This window comes from Sorex fumeus, unplaced genomic scaffold (genome assembly GCF_029834395.1).
Source record: "Sorex fumeus unplaced genomic scaffold, SorFum_2.1 ptg000008l, whole genome shotgun sequence".
NCBI classification, from domain to species: domain Eukaryota; kingdom Metazoa; phylum Chordata; class Mammalia; order Eulipotyphla; family Soricidae; genus Sorex; species Sorex fumeus.
In genome coordinates this window covers 75,045,143-75,070,623 of record NW_026606065.1, presented here as the reverse complement: position 1 = coordinate 75,070,623, position 25,481 = coordinate 75,045,143, and the positions used below count along the sequence as shown (strand labels likewise).

Sequence of the window (25,481 nt, the reverse complement as noted above, 5' to 3'; positions counted from 1 at the left end):
GTTTTGTTTGGGGGGGGTGGGTAAACTTCACAAGGTAGGCTCAGTGGGCAGAGAGGCCATTCCTGGTAAATCTCAACAAATCTGGCACAAGGGTCTCAAGAAAGCAATGTTTCTGGGCCCTGTGGTGCTAGGAAAGCCCAGAGTGACCCCAGCAGTACTTGAAGACCTAGAGAGTGACTTTTGCATTGTCTGTTTGGGTCTGGGGGGCCACACCTGGTGGCGCTCAGGGTTTAACCCTGACTTTGTGCTCATGGATCACTCACTCCTGGTAGTGCTTGGGGACCCATACAGAATGCCAGGGATCAATTCCTGGTTGACTGTGAACCCAGGCCAACTGTGAACCCCAATCAACTGTGTGTAGGGCAAGCATTCTGCCTGCTGTATCTCTCTCCAGCCGCAAATATCAGTTCCAAATAGAACCTCCTCACTACAAAATTTTTTTCTGCCAAAACAATATACAATTCGTGTCCCGTTCAACTGTTACATATGTTACTTCAAGTCTTGGTTATTTTAAGCTCCTTCTCAACGATTCAGGTTGTCCATAGACATTTCCTCAGAATATGCTAGAACTTTGTTGCACCAAAGAACACGGATAACCCAGAGCATTAAGTCTTAGCAGTTCTCTCTCTTAAGGTCAGACTTAAAAGGGGCAAAGTAGGAACAAAGAAAGCAAATCCCAAATTTTGAGGTTTTTTTTTTTTCTATCTCACATGGTTATGCTTAGTTCTAAATGGAAGAAAGGAGATTGGAAATTTTCATTGGAAATTTTCCCTTAAGACTGTCCCGAAGGAATATTCCATGAAATGGGCTCAAATGAACTTCCTATGGGATCTAGTCCAAGAAGGATCACATTTATACTGACTGCACATAAAACAAGTAATGTAACAATGAGCTTCAAGATAAAGTCCATCCACAATCTCATATTTGCAGCTAAGTGTCTCCTGAATTACCTTTGAGTCCTTTGCATAATAAAGTGTACGGCCTCGAAGTTTGAAGTAGCGCTTTTTCCATCTTTGGAAAGAACTGGTTTGCTTCAATAGCTGTCCCTCTTTAATGCTGGTCTGGGAAGAAGCAGAAGCAGAACAACAGAATTATCATGAAATTCAAAAACCAAATACAATTCAGAATTAATGACACACCATCATTAGCATTTTTAGTATTTTCCCCAACTCTTGCAAATTACGTGAAAATTACTTCTTTGCACTGCTCAGCTGATGGAGCACATGTTTGTGAAAAGCATCAAAGAACAGAGGTGAGGGTTAGAGAGACAGCAGAAGGGCAAAGCACTTGCTTTGCATACAACTGGTCCCTAGAATCACATATGATCCTCCCAGCACTGCCAGGAATGATTCTGGTTCTGCGCACCACCAGGTGTGGTCAAAACAAAACAAAATGAGAAACAGAGGAGGATAGGATGTGGTTCCCTATCGTCAAAGCAGTCACAGATAAGAAAGAAGGAGGAGGAATACAGACTAGTATTTATAATGGGATGTGTACAATGGGTATATAGTAGGTATTCGATAAATAGAATATGATGATTAAGAAAAGCAACGGCTTTGGACTCAAAAACCTTGAGTTCGATTCCCCGATGGCTACTCAATACCTCTATTGCAAACTACAACACCCTAAAGGAAAGAGAGATGCCCTGACACAGAGGTGGGGTGGGGTGAGGGGGTGGGAGGGCTACTGGGATGATTGGTGGTAGAGAATGGGCACTAGTGAAGGAATGGGTATTCCATCATTGTATAACTAAAACCCAATAAAGTTTGTAATTCTACAACTGTACCTCATGGTGTTTGACTAATAAAAATTTAAAAAAAAAAACCTTGTGTTTGATTCCTGGTGCTGTCACTTAAATAGCTGGGTGTTAGGCAAATTAATAAACTTCCTCAAGTCTTTATTCTTCTCAACACAATGGTGATCAAAATAGGATATACCTTATAAGATTATTTGAGAAATTTAAAACATATAAAGAAATTGCATGGCCCACTGTTAATGCTTATTAACTGTTACTTAAAATTAGTTATGGCTTACTATAACAGACACATGTCTGAGAACTTAAAAAAAAGGTAAAAACTTGTACGTGGGATTTGCATCCACTCTGCCCATTGTGGGTCTTTCAGGAATTTGTCAGTATGGCAAGACATGCAAGAAAGCATCTTAAGTATGCAAAAAACTAAAAATGTTTGAAGCATGCCACAAGTGGTGGTGGAGAGAGCAGCCAGGATAGAGAAGGGATCACTAACAAAGATAATTGGAAATGATCACTCTGGACAAGAACTGAATGTTGAAAGTAAATAAAGGGACAAACATGCTAGCCTGCCAGTACCTGTACTGCAAACCATAATGCCCAAAAGGAAAGAGAGAGACAGAGAGAGAGGCAGAGAGAGAGAAAAAGAGAGAGACAGAGACAGAGAGAATGAGAGAGAGACAGAGAGAGGCAGAGAGAGAGCACCTGTCATAGAAGCAGGCTGGGGTGGGTGGGGTGGTCAGTAGGGAAACTAGGACATTAGTAGTGGGTAATTTACACTGGTGAAGGGATGGAGGATGGAACATTGTATGGGTGAAAATCATGAATAATTCTGTAATTATGTATCTCACGGTTATTCAATATGATATTTTTTAATTTTAAATAAGATTGCTATCTTCAACATATCGTAGAATGAGCCACCTTATCTTGGAGATAGTTTTATAAATTTTTACTCAATTTTAAGCCAATTTATACATTAAAATATCAAATAAACATAACTTAATAAACTAAAAGTAAAAATGTTCAAGATAGCATAAAAATTTGGGAAATCTTCAAAAAGTTTTTGGTTATAAATTCAGGGTAGGGTTTGCAAGCGAAGCAGGCAATCTACTACTGAACCCTGTGCTAAGTGCCTCATGGACACAAGCACATTTTAAGGTAATGAAAAAAACTCAAGTTCCTGTATCTCCCACACATGGTGCCCTCTACCCACAAGTACACGTTATTTTTTAAGTGCACTTGCTTGTTTATCCCTCAGGTCTAGTCTGTCTACTCTCTTCTGCTGGATGCTTTCCTCTCCTTCAAGTCTCTCACCTTCTCACGGAGACCCCTCTCAATGGCCACCTCCTGAGTTCTGCCAGCTGTTCTCCATGGCTATCGCCCATCAAGGTCTTATTCGTCACATTCACTACAAAATACTATCTTCTAACATTTTGTATAACTTATTTGTTCTGTGTATTGCTCCATTTCAAATAGAATATAAAATTCCTTGGGGTGATTATGCTGAGTGAAATAACAAAGGAAGCGAAAGATAATCATCGTATAGTTTCACAGATATGTGGAATATGAATTACTAAAACAAAGAAACTGGCTAGGAAAAAAACAAAACCAACTCAGAAACTCAATGAAAATTATGACAGTTACCAAAGTAATAGGTGGGGTATGGTGGTGAACAGAATGAGTTGAGGAGTCTCCTGGGGGCAGAGGGGTGGCACTGGAACCTTGGTGGTGCATGGTGACAATTGCAAACAGAGCGGTATGAAGCTAACTCCCTGAGGTTCTATAAACATTGTAAACCAATAGTAAGTCAATGAAAGAACAAATTTAAGAATATATAATTCCCTTATAGAAATGGTTTATTATACTAGAAGAATTCAATTATATACTTATTTTATTTTTAAACACTTTTCTGAGGTTCTGTGCTCTACAATATTGTTATTAATGGTTTCCCATGAACATGATTCCAACACCACACCCATGACCCGAGTATCCACCTCCCTTCCCCAAGAATCCCATTGTAGTTGAAAGGAAAGAACAACAACAACAAAAAACATTTATAGGACACTTGTGACTATGCTATGGGATATGAGACACAGGGATGATTCAAATAGATCCCCATTGGGATAGAGACCAAGATGTCACACCGTACTGAATTCATCAGAGAATTATGCTGGAGTGAGTTTCAAAGACAAAAACAGCTCCAAGAATTAAAATTTGTAGTCTACCCCCTGGGGACTGCACTCATGAAACTGAGAATATTATTTGAAAATATAATATTGAGTTCTGCCTGAATGAACAGCAGCTGTTGAGAAAAATCACTTATCTTTCTCCAGCAAATAGGGACCACGCCCAGCATCAGGCTATGTCCTGTTCGGGAGTCATCAAGTGCCAGGACTCAAGAGTCTCACTCAAGCTAGGCATGTGTGCCCCCACTTACGCTATCTTCTCCTTTCACTGCCTGTTTGACTCCCCAGTTTGTTTCCAACTTTTACTGTCAGAAAATATGAAGAAAAACTCATTGTCTCCATATCAATGTTAAGTCATATTGATGTTTGTTTTCCATTTTCAACAAGAGATTTTTTTTTCTATAATCCGCTCTTAGACTCTCCATGAGGAATTGCTGTGAGATCTTTAAGGTTAGTGACAACGAATGACTGTTGGAACTTCAGTGTTAAAGAGCCCATTTGACAGAGGTAGGGTGGGATGGGGGGATGGGGGTGGGAGGGATACTGACATTAGTGGTGGTGGAGAATGGGCACTAGTGGAGGGATGGGTATTCGATCATTGTATAACTGAAACCCAAGCACAAAAATTTGTAAGTCTACAACTGTACCTCATGGTGTTTCACTAATAAAAATTTTTTTTAAAAAAAGAGCCCATTTGGCAATCAGACAGGGAGAACCCAAGCCGGGGCTCTGTCACACACTAACAACATGAACTGGGCAAGTTATCTGAGTTTTTGTGAGATTCAAGTTTCTTCTCGGAATATATGTGAATAAAATACCAGTTTCCCAACCTTGTGGCTTCTAATTAGATTCTCAGATAATGTCTGAAGAGCACTTAGCATACTGTCTGGGTTACAGTAAGTATTCAATAAATGGCAGAAAGCAACATTATGAGCATTATTATGGAATCATGATGCTATTAAGTTGTAAGGGCAAACACCAGGCAAAGTAGGAAAGTGTCAAGAGAATAAGTGCAAAAAGCTAGCGGCAGAGTGAGAATGGAGAGAAAGGTGATAAAGGAACTGGAGAAGCCATTAGGAGGTGGGTGAAGTAAGTCCAGAGGAGAAATGAGAGGCGAAAGGGTTCTCTTAACAGCATCACCAAGATGGACAGGAGACATGAAATTGAGATGTTCTTGCACAGGCATAACTACTAAACTTGATGATGGCTATTCAAGGCAAGAGAGAGAAAAGAAGTAAGAAGCATCAGGATCTGACTTAGAAAACCAGATACACAAAGCCAGGAGAGTCTGAAGAGCTAATGCAGCCGGGAGGGCATTTGCCTTGTATGCAGCTGATCTGGTTCAATCCCTAGATTCCCATATGGTCCCCAGGCCTCACCAGGACTGATCCCTGAGCACAGAACCAGGAGCAAACACTAAGCTGAGTGCTACCAATACAGTCCACCCTCCTCTGCAGTACCCTCTCCAAATAAAAGGAATATTAAGATGGGTAAAGGGCTGAGCAGTACTGATGCAGCTGGACTGTCCCATAAAGCAATTTGTGATTTAAAAACATAAACGTAAGAGATCAAAACACCAAAGAACAAATCATTTGGAAACTCAAATTATTAAAGTGAGTATAATGGGATTTGTGCAAAGTTATGTTTAAGACAATAAGAGAGAAACATTTATGTTTTATTTATGTTCCCTGAGCAGTTTTAAGCAGACACCCCCCAAAAAAATAAGTATCCTCATTCTTGACATGATCATTCAACTAATTTTTTTAAATGAAACTGACTATATTAGACCACAACTTAAAACCCTATTATTCTCTTTAACCTGCTGCATAAAAGCCAAACACCAATCCGCACCATAGAAGCCCACATCAGGCTCCACCAGCTCATGGTCTATCCCTTCCCCGCTCCTCTTTCTCTGCCTGCAAAGTCCTTTCCACCACATGTCTCTCCTGAAAGTTTCCCCCACTTCACCTCAACTCTGAGTCAATGCCACTGACTCAGTTTCCCATACTCCAGAGAGAAGAGACCACTCCCACCTTTGTCCTTCCAAGGCGCCCTTCTCCATCCATCCTTATGCCAGTCCCGAGACTCAGAACGACATGAGTTCATGAGTCCACTGTCCCACCCAGCTGTGACCTTCAGTCCTTTGCCTTTGAAGAAAGTGCTAAATAACACACTGGCGGACACAACCCAGCTCTCCACAGACACTGAGCAGAAATTATAGCTAAAAGTGCAAAATGAGGGGTAGAGAGATAGGGACAGCAGGTAAGGTGCTTGTCTTGCATATGCCTAACCTGGGCTCGAGCCCCGGCATCCCATATGGGTCCTCTGAATGCTGCCAGGAGTGATTCTTGAGTGCAGAGTCAGGAATAACCACTGGGCAGGTGTGGCCCAAAAACAAACAAAAACAAAAGTGCAAGCAAAATGATGCCTAAGTGGGAATTTTAGAAATAAGAAAAAGATTAGAAAATGAAAGTAGAAGCTACAAAGGACTGAATGACTCTGGGACTCAAGCTGTAGTAAACTCAGGGTTGGGGACAGAGGGCAGGGAGCTGACAGCAAGCAGACTGCAGGTATTGTCTGTGGCAGCCTGGGTTTAACACCAGACAGGGAGTGACCCTGTCACGAAACCAGGAGGATCCCCCAAGTGACACTGGGTATGGTCCAAAACACATACACATACACACACACACACACACACACACACACACACACACACACACACCAGATTCCAGGCAAAGAAGTGTACGTGACTCTAGGCTTACCCCCTGAGAGAGGGGCAGGAGAGAGGCAGAGGAACAGAAAAATGTCTGACTTCTGATTTTAATATTATTATTAGTTTAAAGAATTTTACTAGTATAATATACAATTTTCTAGTATTCTCAAAGTGCTACCATGTTCTTTAGGTGTGTATACGCATGAACTACTGTCTTCAAATAAAAAGATACATAAGATATGGTCCTTCAAACATTTATTAATTTTTTCCTTTTTAACCTGCAATTAATTTTAAGTTCTTTTGTTGGGAGGGGGTGATGTTGGGCTACACCCAAAACAAAAGAGCATCACTCAGGCTTGAGTATCACTCCCAGATCTACACACGGGAATTATTCCTGGTGGCGCTCAGGGGGACTGTATAGAATGCTAGGTATTGAACCTGGGTCAAGTGTGTGCAAGGCAAGTGCCATACCTACTATACTACCTCTCCCCTCAAACCAGAACCCAGTATTCTCAGGTATCTCCCATCCAAGTACTAACCAGGCCCGACCCTGCTTAGCTTCTGAGATCAGATGAGATCAGGTACGTTCAGGGTGGAATGGCTAATGTTAAATTCTTAAAGAAAAACATACTAAAGCTAGTTTACTTTTCTCTGAGAAAGGTGATTTAAAGATTTAGGAAGAAGCAATTATTCACAAGAAAGTAAATTCTCAAAATAAACTTCTGTTTATATAAAGCTAGCAAAATACTTCTTATAACAGAAGTAAAACAAAAATGATTTGTAACAGCTCTAGAAAATATCAATCACAAAATCAAAGTGTGGTTCAGAGAAAAATGAATGTGTTTCAAATAACTTCAAAATAATGACTATATAAATGAATAAAAATATTCTTTTAAATAATTATATTTGTTATCCTGAATAGTGATGTTCAATTACAACAAACTGAGGTTAGTAAAAGATATAAAAATAATTATGATAAGATGGCTATAAGTAGGCATGCTAAATTAAGTATTAGTTTTATTTTGTATAAATTTCTAAAAGGAATAAACTTTCTACTTCTCAAAAAAATAGGATTAGACACTGGTAGAAGTTAACAAGACGAAACCGTCCAATCCCATCAAAAAGTGGGGAGAAGAGATGAATAAAAATGTCCTCAGGGGCTGGAGCAATAGCATAGCAGGTAGGGCGTTTGCCTTGCACATGGCCGACCCGGGTTCAATTCCCAGCATCCCATATGGTCCCCTGAGCACCGCCAGAGGTGATTCCTGAGTGCAGAGCTAGGAGTAACCCCTCTGCATCGCCAGGTGTGACCCAAAAAGGAAAAATAAATAAATAAATAAATAAATTTAAAAAAAACTTCCTCAAATAAATAAATAATGGTCAAAAGGCATATGAAAAGATGTTCTGCACCATTACTTATCAGGCAAATTTAAATCAAAACAATGAGGTATCACCACACACCACAGAAACTGGCACTGGTCAAATAGAACAACCAGTACTGGCATGGATGTGGGGAAAAAAATAATCCTTATTCACTGTAGGTGGAAATGTGAACTGGTCCAGCCTTTTTGAAAAGCAATATAGATACTCCTAGAGAAAGTAGAAAAGGCAACATATATATAGATATATATATTGCAACTATAAAATATACTACATCATGATTGCCATTAAAAAAATCTAGTTTCCATTCCATTTCCATCCACCACCATACAACTGATCCTTTTTACCCAGTTTACTCACATACCTTCCTCTGTTTTCTCTGGTAACCACCAGTTCTCCTTATAACTAAGAGTTTATTCCTGCTTGATCTTTTTTCCCCTCATTTTTATCCTCCATAAAAAAAAAATCCTCCAAAAAAATGACATGGTATTTGTCTTTCTTCTTTTGACTTATTACCCTTAGCAAGATATCCTCTCTGTCCATTCATGTTGTCACAGATGGCAAAGTATCATCATTTTTCATGACTGGGTGGAATTCTACTGTCGTTAGATAGGTATGTAGTGATGTAACCACATCATCTTTTGTGCATATCTAGTGATGGATACTTAGGTTGTCTCCTTACCTTGGCTACCGAAAGTAGCACTGCATTGAACCCAAAAGTGCGCACACCTCCACAAGTTAGAGTCTGTTTATGCTTTGGGTCTCCATCCTGTTTTGCATGATGCCTGTGTCAATTTACACTTCCACCAACAGCATATGCAGTTTCCCTTTCATTAAATCCTTGCCAACACCTGCTGTTTATGTTGGAAAAAAATCATTTTAGGGGCTAGAGAGATAGTAAAGTGGGCAAGGCGGGGCTGGAGCAGTAACACAGCAGGTATGGAATTTGCCTTGCACACAGCCAAGCCGGGTTTGATTTCTAGCACCCCATATGGTCCCCCAAGCACCGTTAGGAATGATTTCTGAGTGCAGAACCAGGAGTAATCCCTGAGCATTGTTGGGTGTGACTAAAAATGAAAAAAAATAGTGGGCAAGGCCTTGCATGTGCCTAATCTGGGCTCAACTCCTGCATCCCATATGGTCCCTCAAGCCGCACCAGAAGTAATTTCCTAGTGCATAGCTAGGAATGTCCCCTGAGCATTACCAGGTGTGACTGATCCAAAAAAGAAAAATAATTTTAATAAAATAAGTTTTAAAATTAGAAATGCCTACCTAGCTGATGAGACTATTTTTTAAATTGAAGTAATGTCTATAACACTGTATAAATTTCAGGTGTACATCTGAATGTCTTTTTTCTCCAGTACCAGAGCTGTGGAAGCTTATTAGACGGAACATTACCTTAATGTCCTAAAAAGACTGCAACTTTACAAAAAAGCATTCAATGAGCTTTTTTGAAAATCAAAAAGCCAGAACTGATTCTCTGATAAATGCATATTTCATATGTTGACCTTTTTTGCTATCAAATGGGAGTAGTAAAAAGCTTGATACCATGAAATTGAAATGTCAGTGATGACTCATGTCTTTTACATATGCCTTCAAACATTCCAGAAGAAACCTCTCCTAGTCCTGTCCTGGCACAACAGCATCATTTCGCTTCTAGAGGGATGGAGGAGGTGACTTGCTATGGACTGAATAAATGTTTGTGTCTACCAACATGGCATCCTAAACGATATGCTGCACGCTAATCTCCAAGATAGTGTTACCAATAAGGTGGGACCTTAGCTGGGATGTTAGGTTAGGAGGGTAAAACCCATATGAATGGGATTAGCACTGGAATAAGAGAGCACCCCAGAGTGTTCAGTCACACTTCTGCCATGTGAGGACACGGACAAGTGGGCCTGTCTACCAACCAACCAGGAAGTCTGTCTTCAGCAGATGAGAAATCTGCCAAAGCCTTGATCCTGCACTTCCAATCTCCAGAACTGTGAAAAATAAATGTTTGCTGGTGTTGGAGCACTAGACGAAATACGGTGCTTGCCTTGCACGTGGCCAACCCCTCTTGATCCCCAGCATCACATGTTGCCCAATCCTCCCTGATCCTCCCCCTGCCCAGTACCGCCAGGATTGATCCCTGAGCACAGAGGCAGGAGAAGCCCTGAGTACAGCCAGGCAAGGCTCAAAAGTGAAAAAGAGATAAGTACATTAAATTAGAATAAACACACAGTTGGCTGCTGAAGCTGCACAGTCTGTGGTACTTTTGTTACTGCCCAGACACTAAGAAGTGGCTTAAGGGATTTTTACCACGGTATTTGCTATGGAATCATTTCTTTCCTATTTCTTACCAACTATCTACTTCGTCCACCCAAAATATGTCTAGTTTTCTTTGACATGCATATTTCCTTTTCCATTATGTCATGGAAGCATCAGAAAAAAAGGGACTATAACATCGGGACAGAATCTTTAACACCAGGAGTCTATTTGGCTTACTTTAATGGGAAGCTTCTGTAGATTGTAATACTTAATTGTAATACTTCTGTAGGAGATAGTAACTCTAATACTGTTATATTGTGATTTATGAGGGAATGGATGTAAAATACTAAATAATCCTTTTAAAATGTGATGAATCAGCATATGATCATCAATAATGTTAATTCCCCAGCATAAGCACTATTTTTTTTTAAGTCTCTTCTCTTCAATCCACTCCTTCCCATCTCTTCTTCCACTGTCTCTGAAGGAAACAATCCTTCCAATGTATCTAACTGCCTTGAGCCCAAGAGTGCCCAAGAACTCAAATGTTCCCCATGCTAGTAATTTCATTGACTGCTACTCCATTTCCACTGGGGGAAAAAAATGGATTTGACTAAACTCTGTCTTCATATGTTCCGGTTTAGTGTGGGTGGCGGTTTCCTCTGACCCAAGGTATGATTCCAGGCTTGTTAACCGGACAGACAGACTTCCCTTCCATATGAAAAATTCACCTTCAACTAGTTAATCTTTAGGATTCCTCCTAAATCCATCTAATGGTAGAGCAGTCACTGCTAATTCCCAAATACTCCATGCTTCTCCATAGCCAGGATTTTCACAAGCTCTTCCTTCCACTCATAATATTGTGTTCTGCCACTACTTGAAAACTGCCCACTCTATCCCATCATTCTCTAAGACCTGGGTCACCTGCACTCTACAAAGAACTGCAACACTATGTTCAGACAGAATCTGCTGCATTAACCAGGTGGCAGGGGAATATTTTTATTTTATGACTCTCCTATGGGCTGGAGCGATAGCACAGCGGGTAGGGCGTTCGCCTTACAAGCAGCCAACATGGCCGACCCGAGTTCGATTCCTCCGCCCCTCTCGGAGAGCCCGGCAAGCTACCGAGAGTATCTCGCCCACACGGCAGAGCCTGGCAAGCTCCCCGTGATGTATTCGATATGCCAAACACAGCAACAACAAAGTCTCCAATGGAGATGTTACTAGGCCTGCTTGAGCAAATCGATGAACAACCGGAGGACAGGGACAGTGACAGTGACTCTCCTATTAAGATGATGGGCTTTTCAACAAAAACATGTCCTATTTTTCCACCCCATATGTATGTGTGAGTGTATTCCTGTTGCTAACAAAACAATTAGTATAGTTGCTCATTGATAAGAGCAAAAATACTTTAAAGTAAAAAGTAAGAAAATTAAAGCACTTTTCCTTTGATAAGAATTTTTAAAATTCAATGGAAAAATATATCTTACAGTTCCTCACCCCCCAGTAAGCTGACATATTGGAAGGAAGCACAAAAGATATAATTCAGCATTTTGGTTCATTTTTCATTGACTGATATAATTGATACCATTCAGTCTACCAATTATTCTTGTTTGGCTTTTGGAGCATTTGAAAATTTTGGTATAAGAATATTCCTAAAGCACATTTCTTGAGAGGTACTGCACCACTATGCTCAAAATATCCTTTTCTCTATGTGTAGAGTCCCCTTCCACTTACTCTCACCTCACTGGCTCTACTCCAGAAAGCAGGGTGGAGGGACAGAGAATTTGGGTTTGCTCACTCTAGGTCTTCTTAGTCACCTAACAGAAAATTACTCTACGCTCAGAAGACTTCATTTGCAGCTGAAGACTAAGCAATGGAAGTGCTGGCCTCTGTGCTGGGAAATGGGGCGAGGGAGAGCAGCCCTCGCTGCGCATCTATTCCGCTTCCGTCCCCAACATATAAGATGCCCAGAGCCCAGGATGACGCCTACGCTGTCAGAAGGAAATGCAGAGGAACTCCACTCCGAACAATACGGGGAGACAGAAGATAAAGTAACAAAAGAGAAGGTGATACCAGCTGTTTTTTTTTAAGATTTTTTTATTTAATCACTGTGAGATAGACCCTTACAAAGCTATCATGATTAGGTTTGTCAGACTGTGTTCCAGCCCCCATCCCTCCACCATTGTATACGTCCCAGCAATACCAGTGTCCCCAGTTTACCTCCCATCATCACCCCCCACCCACTCCCAAATTGCCTCTAAGGCAGGCATGCACTTGCTCCCTCTTGCTCCCTCCCTCCCTCTCCTCTCTCTCTGTTTGTCTCCCTCCCTCCCTCCCTCCCTCCCTCCCTTTGTCCTTCTGGGCATTATGGTTTTCCATACAGATTCTAAGAGGCCATCATGTTTGGTCCTTTATCTACTTTCAGCACACATCTCCCAACTCAGCAATCCCACCAATCATCATTGACTTAGTGATCCCTTTTCTATCCCAGCTGTCTTCTCCCCAGCTCATGAGGCAGGCTTCCAATCTTCCTGGTCGGCCCTTGTCTCTACTGTCCCTGGGTGTTAGTCATATATTTATTATGTTATTTTTATATTCCACAAATGAGTGCAGTCATTCTATGTCTGTCCCTCTTTCTGACTTCTTTCACTTAGCATGATATTCTCCATTATAAGCAAATTTCATGACTTCATCTTTCCTAACAGCAGCATAGTATACCATACATAGTATCCCATAACAGCAGCATAGTATCACAGTTTCTTCAACCTGTCATCTGTTTTCAGGCACTCGAGTTGTTTCCAGATTCTGGCTATTGTGAACAATGCTGCAATGAACATACAGGTGCCAGTATGATACTCTATAGTGCATTCACTTATAGGCAAATTTTATGACTTCGTTCTTCCTACCAGCCATCTAGTATTTCATTGTGTAGATGTGCATAGTTTCTTTATTCATTTTTCTGTTCTCAGGCACTCGGGTTGTTTCCAGATTCTGGCTATTATGAATAGTACTGCAATGAACATAGGAGTGCAGATGCTGTTTCTGCTGAGTGTTTTTTGGCCTCCAGGGTATATTCTCAGAAGTGGTATTGTTGGGTCAAACAGATCCCAGCTTTTAAAAACAGAAAGAGGTGGAGCCAGAAAGACAGTACAGGAAAAAGTACAAAGAAAAAGGCACTTGCACTGATCAACCTATGTTTTATCCCTGTAACTGCACCTGGTCCCCGAACTCCCTTGAAGAGTGATCCCTAAGTAAGTTCTGAGCCCCTCCAGGTATGGCCCCAAACCCAAAATAACAGAACAGACATGGGGCTAGGGAGACAGTTCAGGAGAGAGGGTGCATACAACTAACACTGGTTCTATCCCCAACAACAACCTGGTCCCTGGAGTACCACCAGGTATAGCCTAGAAGGGCCCTAGCATAGCTAGGTACGACCCTGGTAGCCCGCGAGAATCCCCAGGGCGGCACAATGGTCCCGTCACTGCAGACCTGAGCATCACTGCTATAGACAGCCCTTGCACTGAACCATCACACCTGGCTGGTTGAGATTAGCCAGGAACGAGCCCTAATCCCCCTGAGCACTGGTTGGAAGTGCTTCTCAAGATTATTTTGTTATCTGAGTGGTTTTTGTTTTATTAACCAGAGGAATCTGAGGCCATCATATTGAGCACTTTGAACAGGCAATCCAGAACCTAACCGGCTCAGCTGACTGGCTTTGCTCAGCCCAACTACAGCACCACAACGCACATTTTAGAACCACTGGGGCAAGATGACTGAATGCATTTCAACAGAACCCTAGCGTTTTATAGTTTATAAGTCTGTGAAATCTTTTTTGAAAAAAATTCTCAGAATATATACTGACACTATTGTTTTGTTTTGCTTTATAAATTTTATCAGAGTTATCTAACATCCAACACACATACAAAATAAACCTAATTCTCACTCTCTCTTTTCATTCTCTTTCTTTCTCTTTTCACCCTCACCCCATTTCTCTCTCTGAGATACATATGTGGAAAGAAAAATGCCATCCATTCTATACTGACAGCATATTCCTCTACTTTTCTGCATCCACGTGGCTATTAAGCCAAGAGAGGCATCAAACTCTAAAACAGGTCTGTGGTTCAGCAGTTTCTCCTCTGCAGTACTCAATCCAAGGATGGAAAAAGACTCCCAGGACCTCTTCCCTGTCCAAAAGGATAAAATTGCACTTGCTCTCTAGGGGAGTGATGAGGTTCTGTTCCTCAAGAATTTGAGAGAACACAGAACTGGAGAGAAAGAGCTTAAGTGCTGAGCACAACTGCAGGAGGCCCAGGTTCAACTCCGAAAAGAGCAGGGCCCGGAGCACAAAGATCCTGAGCACCACAGAGTGTGACCAGGAAACAAAACAAAATCCAATCCAAGGGATTGAGTGCTCGCTCGCGCTCTCTCTCTCTCTCTCTCTCTCTCTCTCTCTCTCTCTCTCTCTCTCTCTCCTCTCTCACACACAAACACACACACACACACATACACACACTGAAACACAGAGAGAGAAAGTTCTGGATACTCTGTGCCTAGTGATGTGTCCCGAAACCTCTGAAAACCCTCTAAATGTATTCCAAAGAGTCTCTGTACCAGGCATAAGAAACCATAGATGCCAATGTTGGGGACATTTCTACACCAATGCACGCTGAAGGAAAATAAATAATATTGATTATTCAACATCTTCTAATTACCCTCTTGACCAAAACATCCTCTAGTGATTACTAAAGTACTTCATTTCCTATCTTGACTTGTCATACTTTTTTGAGAAAAGCTAGAAAATATATACTGGGTGACTTTTTGCTACTTCCTAAAATCACTCTCCGCTGTCAACATATACTTCATTCGAGAAGTTCATAACTTTATTCTTCCAATCGATATTAAATAAATTTAAAATGTCATTTTATATAAAAATAATAAATTGTACATGCTGTTTGCGTATCAGATGCCTGCCTTTTTTTTTTTCATAAAATACAATGAACGTCACTAATGTTGCCACAGGGTGGCAGTGCTGTTACAGTTTATGTCATAGTTTCTTTCATAGATGGGACCATAAAGGGGCCAATTGTGAGAGTTGGACACAGGCTTGCCTGGAGTCCTGAGTGCCAGAGTCACACTGTGGTGAGAGGGGGGAGTATCTATTCTTGTTGTTCGGAACTGAAGTCTTCCTTATCAAAATACCTCTTTTCTCGTCCAAGAATAATCCCTTTGCCTACAGCCAACATTTGATGCAACCACTTTCCCATCTGGCCACAAAAACACAACTCTTTTGATACAAGGGCCTTTGGGTGTGGCTCAAAATAAACCACAAGACACCCTTTTTTTTCTAGTAATACAGGAAACAATCTCATGGCATGCCTGGGGCTCCCCAACGCCCTGCTGTACCCACAAGGTTGCCAGACCTAGACTCAAGTTCCTCGCTGAGGCTGGAGTTGAGAATCAATGGTAAAGTCAAAGATGGAACGGGAGACAGAGGGGAAATCAGGAAAGCCTACTAATCACATATAACCAGGAGCCAATGTCTACTATATAGACTATAGACAAAAAGGTAAGTAGATACACAGACGCATATATATTAAACTCATAAACTCTAATGATATTAAGAGAGATAGAGCAGGTGGTTAGGAGCTTGCCTTGCACATGTCTGACCTCTGTTCAACGCTAGGCACTGCATATAGCACACACACACACACACACACACACACACACACACACCACCACCACCACCACCACCACCACCACCATCACCACCATCACCATCACCACCACCACCACCACCACAGGAGCAATCCCTGACCCCAGAGCCAAGCGTAACCTCTAAGCACAGCTGGTTGGGTGTGGCCCCAAAACTAAAACAAAAAAATATTATCGAGGTGGAGATAGATCAGAGATAAGCTGTGCACATTTCTAGGTACTGAGATAATACAGTCAAATAACAACAGATGATACAGTCAAATAACAACAGATAACCCAGACTCTCTATTCTGGTCATAAAGGTAGACTCCCTTATCTGGATCTATCCACCTTCCAGATCTTCAATATCTTACTCTATCCACTGCCAGAGAAAGATAACAACTCTCCCCATCATGCTATATACTTTCTCTTGTTTCTCTCCTTTCTCTGTAGTGCAATAATCTACATGCAGCACAGAAGTGCAGAGGTAAGGCGTGGGCACAAGTCACAGCTCCACAGCTATTAAAGACCTTGGGCACATTGCTTAAACTTTCTGTGTTGAGTTTCCTTTCCCTCAAAGTGTGGATAATAATGATGATAACTAATTGGGAGGGTGTAGAGAGGACTACATGAGTCAGTGCATGCAAGGTATTTACAACAGTTCCTGACATGCGGTGCTCAGCAGATTATTTGTTGTTCTTGGGTTATTCTCATTCATGTCCTTTAATAGGCAGCAAACTTCTCTAATAGGCAGCCAACTTCCCAATGGCTTCATCACTGTGCCTCTAGTTCCTAGTCCCAGGACCTCAATGGTACATTAAATGTTTCCTGAGCAAAGTGAAATATTCATTCGGGCTACCATCTCTAACTGTCTGCTCTCCACCCATTTTCCCCCAGTGATCTTAAAAACTAAGGCCAAATAGTACATGCACTTGGCTGACCCTGGTTTATTCCTTGGTACTACATATGGTCCTCCCAAGTTCTGTCAGAAATGATCCCTGAGCACAGAGCTAGGTGTAAGACCTGAGCACTGCTGGGTATGTCCCAAAACATCTCACTCCTCACACAAGATAGAATAAAAGCAATTCACACCTTTTGACAGCATCCAGGTTACAATATATGCTTCCTCCATTACTAAGAAACCTGGGAATTACCAAAAGATCAAGATTTTCTTGCACCATTTTCCTTTTCTTCAGCCTTGTTTCACAGCTTTTGCTCCCTCTTCAAGAAAAGAGCCCCCTGACTTCTCTCAGTGAATCTCTCTGGTGAACTCAGCACATCACAGCCCCAGTAATGTTCTCTAATACATGCACAATTCCTATCGCAGATATCTGCATCCATTCTCCATTTTTCACAACTTTCTGCTATCTCCAACACACAAGCTGTTCAGCTGTTCACCATCTGATATCAAACAAGTACATTTTGTTTTGTACATAATACATTAATATAATTTTTTAAGTGACCTGGTTCAGGAAGCCTAGGTTCTAATTCTGAAACTTCCAGTGAATTCAACACTGCGTACAAGTCACTTATCCTACATGGAATTCAAAGGGAACTCGGCACCTTCCCACTACAGCTCTGCTTCTCTTCCTGTGACCCATCTGCAGTGGCAGCAGTGTCTTCCTGAGCACACAGTTCCCAAACTCCCCAACTAGGCTTTTTTCTTTAATTCTCCCTTACCCCCGAATTCTTTCATCTGCCATGAAAAAAATGTTTCTGAGATATGCTCTCCCTCTGTGCTCCAACTGCCCGTGCCTTGATTTGAGAAACTTTGCTATTGCTAACCAGACGTGAGTGATAACAGCGTGGAGCGCAGGAAGAAGGTTCTGCTGCTGGAGGTGGTAGGAGCTGGGTCTGCTCGTCTGATGACCACCAGCACCCATCCTGCTCTTGGAACCACCAGCAACCACCCTTCTTCTGGAAGAGACTGAATCACCCTTTGTTCAGCCCAAATGTGAAGAACAACTCTCGACTCCTAATCACCAGCTATAAATAACGTGGAGGCAAATCAGAACACTAGGACAAGTCTTCACTGGACACTGGCAACCACGAAAGAGACAATAGAGCAAAGACCATCCTAGACCTTCTGAACAAAATAAATACTTCTCATCACCTGCGTCTGAGAGGAACCCCAGGATCTTTCTGTCTTGGCTCCCCAATAGATGCATACCAAATATTACTCAATGTCAACTTTCACACATGCATGGAAGACACCACACTCAAGTTCTCTTAACCTCAGAAACTTGTAAGGCTGACCTAGGGTCTGTCCTCACAGCTCTGATTCCTGGAGGATGGAAGCATGCCCCACATGAACATGATACTCCAAAAAGGTTTCCTATACTTCATAGATGAAAATTTTATGGGCCGATTGATGAAAAACACATACATTGCCTAAGACCCTCCCCCTAACGAATTCTCCTGGTGCCTTCCCTCCTCCATTATTTCTGAAGAGTAAAGTTTTCATCCTATGATTGTCTATTCAAAGACTTTTGTTATTTGTTCAGAGACCATAGAATAAAGCAAAAACTCTACATTTTGGGACCTTGACTGCTTCCGCTTCCCACCCCGCTGACCAAAACTCCTGCTCCTGGAAGACTGTGCTACCTGCCACTGGTCAAAATAACACCCAATAAAGGACTCCTAGCTTGAAGTCTTCATGGAGGGGTCTTTTCTCAGATCAGGAAAGTTCTTCTCCAGAATCTTTTCCCATCACTGACTCACCATTACACACTGAACATAAACAAACTCTTTTCCAACTTTGTCACCAAGTCCATCTCACCGCATTGTAACGTCAGATGCTCAGTCCTCACAGAGCCCTATATGTAAAAGTAATAAATTGGCAGAGGAGAGCAATGTGCTTACATTATGCTGATTAAAAAGAAGACATGTTTCATTTTTAACATAGCGGCACATGAATTCTGTGCCACATACATTGCCTAAGACCCTCCCCCTAATGAATTCTCCTGGTGCCCTCCCTCGTGGGTGTGGGGGAACTTGCAGGGTAAAAAGTTAAACAGATCATAGAACAGACCAAACTGCTCACTCAGTATTTAGAAGACTGTTTAATGCCATTTCTGTAACTAACCTCCACCCCACAAAGTCATCCTAGGAGCCAAATTACGTTCTTTCTTCTTCGGCCCATACAAACACCAATTCACCTGAGAAAAGCTACATTGAAAAGAGTTGTTTGTGCTATTGCCAAAGGATGGAATGCCCCTTCCCTCTCTAACTCGCATATCCTTGTATCTGGGATGCCTATGTTTGCTCCTACCAGGTATGTAATATTTTTATTGTATGGGATTCTCTACAGCACTCATCTGCTGAGGTTACAAAAATCTGGAAGGCTCAGTGCTTGCTGTACGTCTCTCTTGGTTGGTGACACCAAGAAGGAGGACTTCAGGTTCCTTATGGGCAGATGTTAAAAATATGGTTAATGATTCATACCTGAACTACACTTTGTTTTTCCCAGGCATTTTCCCAGGCATTTAACACCTATCTGCTGAATGTCTTCCACAGGTCAAGAAACTATTCTGAGTCTGAAGAGAGAGCAGTAGACAAAAGATGTGAAAAACAGATACTTTCATGGGACAAATAATATACTGACAACTTAACAGGAATCTTGAAAGGATTTCTAACAACACTGAATTCCATTTTAATCTACCTATGTATAAAAGCTTTGAATAGTCAGTTTATATCATTTAAACCTTAACAATGTCTTTATAGCATAAGAAAAAAGATAATAGAAAAATAAAACATGTTATAGTAAATGTCAACATTAAATTTGTATTCAATGATTAATTTAAGAACTGTTTTCTTGCTGGAAAGTAAGTGGTCACCTCAGCTTAATGAAGTAACCAACATGCCTTAAGAACAAAGTTTATTGTTCACTTCTAGGAATATTTCTATTGTTTCTTTTTATAAAACATACATGCTTAAGCTATAGAATTTAAAATAACACACATACATATGTACACACAAGCATAGAAATTATTTTAGAAGGCCAAGATTATGTGTGGTTTTATTTAAAAAAAGCATCATTGGAATTGTTTTTTACTAATACGCTTTTACTTCTTTTTTTTTAATTTTATTGACTCACTGTGAGATAGTTACAAGCTTTCAAGTTTAGATTACAATCACACAATGATCAAACACCTATCCCTCCACCAGTGCACATTCCCCACCACCAATGGATAAAGGACTCCTTTACTTCTAACAATGGCTTTTCTTATGGTGGAAAAAAGGCAAGCAAATGCATAAAAGTTCTGTTTCCTAACTACTGGCCATGTATATCACATAAAACCTTATTTAGTAAATAGTCTTCTGGTAGAAAGATCCATGCAGAGGAGAGATGATCTATGCAGAGTGAGACAAACTACCAGGGGCCCATTGTATCTCCTTCTTCCCTAGTTTTACTATTCGGTCTTCCAGTTATGTCACTTCCTGGCCTTCCTGAATTTGGACGATGCTTTGTTATGACATCCTAGCAACTTTAATATACAAGCACAGAGAGTCACCTCAACAGCCTCTGAACACTTACTGCCTGGCTTTTCACGCAGGAGTTACTCCAGGTGGTGCTCCGGGGACCACATGGGATGTCAAAGATCGAAATTGGGTTGGGCATGTGCCATGTCAAACACCCTACCTGCTGTATTATTGCTCCAGGCCCATCATGCACTTTGGAGATGCTGACTCTACCCCTGGTTTGAGTAAGTATGCATGAATGAGTTTAATAAATTGTTTTGAGAATCCCTTTCCCCGTGTAGTTCAGAGGTGGGATGGGAGCTGCTTCTGGCCCCTGAGTGTGAGCAGAGGGCTCCTAGGGGCTGAGTCTGGCATTTCAGGAGCCAAGGCAGTTTCTTGCTGCCCTCTGGTTGAATACCTGGAACAAACTTCCACTCTCTATAAAGGACACAGCTGCAAAAGAGGTGGGCAGTGCCTCCTGAGTCCTAGAGGACCCCAACCTGCCCTCCTCGAGCCTACTTTGTCTTAGGGATTTTGTCACCTGCAGCTCTCGGTTAGCATCCTAACCGAGAAAACCTAGCAGGAGTTCCCATAGAACGGACATAATAAATAGGCCCATCCTAGAAACTAAATAGAAATAAGACCTTCATATAACCACCTAACCATGAATTGGTTTAACCCAATTAGTATTAAAGAACGTAACCAGAGCAAACAGAAAATTCAACTGTTTAGGGAAAAAAAACTCCATTTACTTTACTGTTGCTTCCAGAGAGCCCACAAAACAATTAGACTTAAAATTACTCAAACTATAAACTCCAACAATCTCCTCCTTCAAGCTTACAGAGAAGCAAAAACTCTCATTTGCCTGGTTCCCTTCATGCTTATTGTTTTTCTTCAACCGAGCATATTACAGCATATTACCCTTTTTCTATTTTTCTTTTTTAATTCTCAATACAATACAATCTCTTAGAGGCATTTCTAAACATTCTTTGCTAACATCAAACTCCAAATTCCTATAAACACTGCCTCCAGTAAATAAGCCCCCTGAGTGTGGGCAGCTATCCATTCCAACATTATTCATTTCTGCTCATGGATGAATTCTGTTCCATAACTCTTCCTGTCATTTATAAAAATATAAAGTCCTCTGTCACAAAGTCCCTAGTCACAAAAACAATTACGTTTGAGTAAGTAAATGCCCAGCCCCCATTCTGAAACTTACTCAGTTTTCTGGCCCACCCCACCCGAATTCCCGAGCCAAGAGGCTATTCCAGGCAAAGCAGGCTCTGTCCCCTGCTTTCTTCCTTCCTTTACTGCTCAAATACTGCCTCTCACTTGTTCCTTAGTGACTTTCCTTTTGAAGGCTCCCCCTCTTTGGGGTCAAGCAAAGCCTCTCATCCAGGTGATGGCTTAGTATGCTCAGGTCTTTGCATCTCATGGACACCCCTGAAAAGTTCCTGGGAGGGGCCCCACTATGAAAGACCTTCCAAGGCCGAATCCTGGTGTGGTGAACAGTCCCACAGCCTTGGTCTGAGTAAAAACACAATTGGCCCCAGGGCAGCTGCCCCCCCCCACCTATGCTGGAGCCATCTGGAGCCCTCGAACTTGACCTCCAAACTCCTCTAGTTCAGATTCAATGTCTTCACTGCCTCTGGGGTGCCTGGATCACCAAGTGGCTTTGTTCCTCTTCTCTCACTCAGCTCAAGGTGAGATGAAAGGACCCCACACACCTGTCCTCTGGCCACTCCTCCAGCCCCCAACCGTTCTTCCATTTCACCCAACCTTTAAGCATCAAATGTTGGCAAAGAGACACAAAATATGTGGTAGCATTGCCACTTCCTGTTTGGTCTGCACCTTTAGGGGGTCATGGTTGAAAGTGGAAGACAGCAGAGAAACCATGCCAATATCCTGTACTACTAATTGGTCCCCAATATCTAATAACCTTTGCACTCTTTCTCTAAAGCCCAGGACACATTTAGTCATTCTCTTCTTACACACATTTCCCCCTGAGCCATTTTCTCTCCTCTGATGTTTCTCCCTCTAGCTGCTTTCAAAACTCCAGAGAGTCAACTATCCAAATTGTCCGCTCAGACTTCACCTTACATTTCTCAAGGCCTGCAAATAAATTTTTTCCTCCAGAAATATTTGAAACAGAACTCTCAAGTTACCTGTGACTTTTCATCTTGTATTTATTTTTATCATTTCTGTTTTTCTTTCTAGAATAAAAAGAGGCTTTATTGGCAAAAAGATAACTTATAAAAGCCTGTTTCGTTCTTGTGACCATCCTTCTAGGTCAGTGCTATCCAACAAATTTTTTGACAATGATGAAAATGTTTTACATTTGCACAATCCAGCAGAGAGCTCAGTAGCTTCCAGGTGGCTACTTGATATATACTAACTACCAAGACCTGAAAAATGGAATGTTGAACTGCATTTCATTTTACAACAAATCTCACAATGGAGACATTACCATTGCCCGCTTGAGCAATTGATGAACAATGGGAGGACAGTGCTACAGTACTACAGTGCTGCAATCTAAACAGCCACACGTCACTAGTGGCTACTGTATGTACAACACATCTCTCAACCAGTCATTCTTGAGTTTGGGCCCAGGCATGTCATTCAGTGGGAGAAGTGGGGATTTTGCAGGTATACGGCCCTGGGTCTGATCCCCTGGCAAACTATCAAAGAAGTCAAAGAGTTGTTCCCATTCTCAATCTACCTTCATACCACAGCATTTGGTACCAGAAACTTGGTGGGTAAGTTAGAAATGGATCATCAAGACTGCTTCTTTTGAGGGGGAAATAAAATCATGCAAATAAGAAATTTTAATTTAGGTCATAGAATATACTTGCTGATGAAAACAACTTAGTTAAGGTCACACAGCATTCTGTGCAAGTTATAAGTAATATCTAGGTATCAGTTCCCTCACAATAGGTTTGAGTGGAAGCATCTAATTAAATCTTTATGTTTTAAGGAGATTTACCCTGGTGGTGCTAAACAAGAAACACAAAAAGGAAAAAGAAGATGCTGAAGGCCAATATCATAATCCTCAAGAACAAGGCAAGGAGAGATCAGAGAGATAGTCCAGCAGGTAAGGCTCTTGCCCTGCACACTGCTGACTGGGTTGGAGCCCTGGCAACACATATGTTCCCCCAAGCACCACCAGGAGTGAATGTAGTGCCAGGAATAACCACTGAGCATCACTGAGCATGGCTCCAAAAAAAGGAGGAGGAGGAGGAGGAGCCGGAGGAGGAGGAGGAAGAGAAGGAGGATGAAGAGAAGGAGGAGGAGGAGGAGGAGGAGGAGGAGGAGGAGGAGGAGGAGGAGAACAATGAAGAGGACAAGGAGGATGAAGAGGAGGAGGAGGAGGAGGAGGAGGAGGAAGAGAAGGAGGAGGAGGAAGACAACGATGAGGAGGACGATGAGGAAGAGGAGGAGGCAGTGGTGGCCGCAGCACAAAGCCAGAGAAATGGATGTACAGCAAATAAGGCACTTTCCTTGCACACAGCTGACCTACATTCGATCCCTGGGGCCCGATATGGTTCCCCAAGTCTGTCAGGAATGACCCCTGATTGTACAGCCAGGAGTAAGCCCTGAGCACTGCCAGCTGTGGCACAAAAACCAAACCCAAAAGAAAAAAATTTATAAAGCAAACTAAATTCAACAAAATGGTCTTCAAGTAATGTTAGCTACAGAATCTCAGCATATAAACTATGTAAGCTGACTATCATATTGAAGTAAATTGATCTGTATGATTAAGGAGGCAACATTTATATATCATGAAGTTAATTAATACAAAACAAAATGGTCTGGAAATCCAGCTCTTTTTTCTAAACATGAGCTACTGTGGTGCCTGAGTTAATGCTTTGGTAGTATCTAATGCATAAAATTTCATACATAATGTATTGGCTTGCCCTGCTGTTTCTCATTACTGTTTCTGAAACGCTTTAAAACATAACAAAAAAATTCGAAACAAATACTGTTAGCCCCAGAGCAGCTCGGCAGCCACAGGGTTCTGTGGAATACAGCGTGAAACTCGTTCAGCCACAAGGATAGAGACCAAGAGGCCCCATCTCCATCAGCCTGCCTTATTACTTTCCATCACACATACCACCTCCAAATATTCTACACAATGTACTTATTTCTGTGTTTAGGGAGTATTTATGTGTGTGTGTGTGTGTGTGTGTGTGTGTGTGTGTGTGTTTATGTTTTCCACACCACTGTATCCAGCTGCTGACAACTGTCAGACACAGAGCTACTACTCAACACATAGTTGCTGAATGAACAGATAAAATACCTTTGAGCCTCATCTGTGCCTTAAGCGCCCTTTCACCAGCAGAAAATCGGCCTCAACGCCACCTCATTTTCTATTTCAGGACACTAACCTCTCCCCAACAGGTCTCAGCTCTTTCAGCACCAACTTTGCCAAAGACAGAGCTCAGGGTACAGGAGCAGGTATGGCCCATGTCCCCCCCGCCCCAAACCCCGCAATAAAGTGTGCCTGTGCCCCTGTTCCAAAGACTCAAAGTAAATCTCAAAAGAGATCAACTAGCCGCAACATTTTCTCAGATACCCAGACCCAGCTGAGACTTCTGTGGCGATCTCAGAAAAGGGGCAGGTCAAGTTCCCCTCCTTCAAAAGACCCGGCAACCGCCCTCACACCCCAGTAGCTGCCACATTGCCTCTGTGACTGCCCAGTGAAATATTCTCGATTTTCTGGAGGGACATCTCCAAAATCTACAATACTAACATCCCAGTAGGACATACCAGAATGGATGGAATGTAACACAGAAGGCAACCAAGCTCAACTAACACAAACATTAACACAGAAAATTTAACTTGCAGCAACAGTTTAAGAAACCATCAGACAAGGACTTAATGTCATTTTCTTTTACTGGAATATTTTTTGATCATTCCATTAGACATTTAGTGGTAACATGTAATATTAAAATAAAGTATTGGGGGCCTGCTATGGGGTGTTTGAGAAAATGGAGACTATGGTGGAGGGAAGGTGACAGTAGCGGTATGATTGGTGTTGGAATAATGAATG

General features: G+C 41.8%; 1 protein-coding gene and 1 pseudogene across 4 annotated transcripts in view; both read right to left on the bottom strand.

Moving 5' to 3' along the window:
* The window catches only part of DGKH (diacylglycerol kinase eta), a 209,834-nt gene that overhangs the window by 119,782 nt on the left and 64,571 nt on the right, over positions 1–25,481 (bottom strand). For all 4 annotated transcript variants that reach the window (XM_056109884.1, XM_056109887.1, XM_056109885.1 and 1 more), the window contains one exon: positions 951–1,061. In XM_056109884.1, the coding sequence (XP_055965859.1) occupies positions 951–1,061 (111 nt within the window). The remainder of the gene's footprint in view (positions 1–950; positions 1,062–25,481) is intronic.
* Positions 7,141–7,258, bottom strand: LOC130019563 (uncharacterized; annotated as a pseudogene).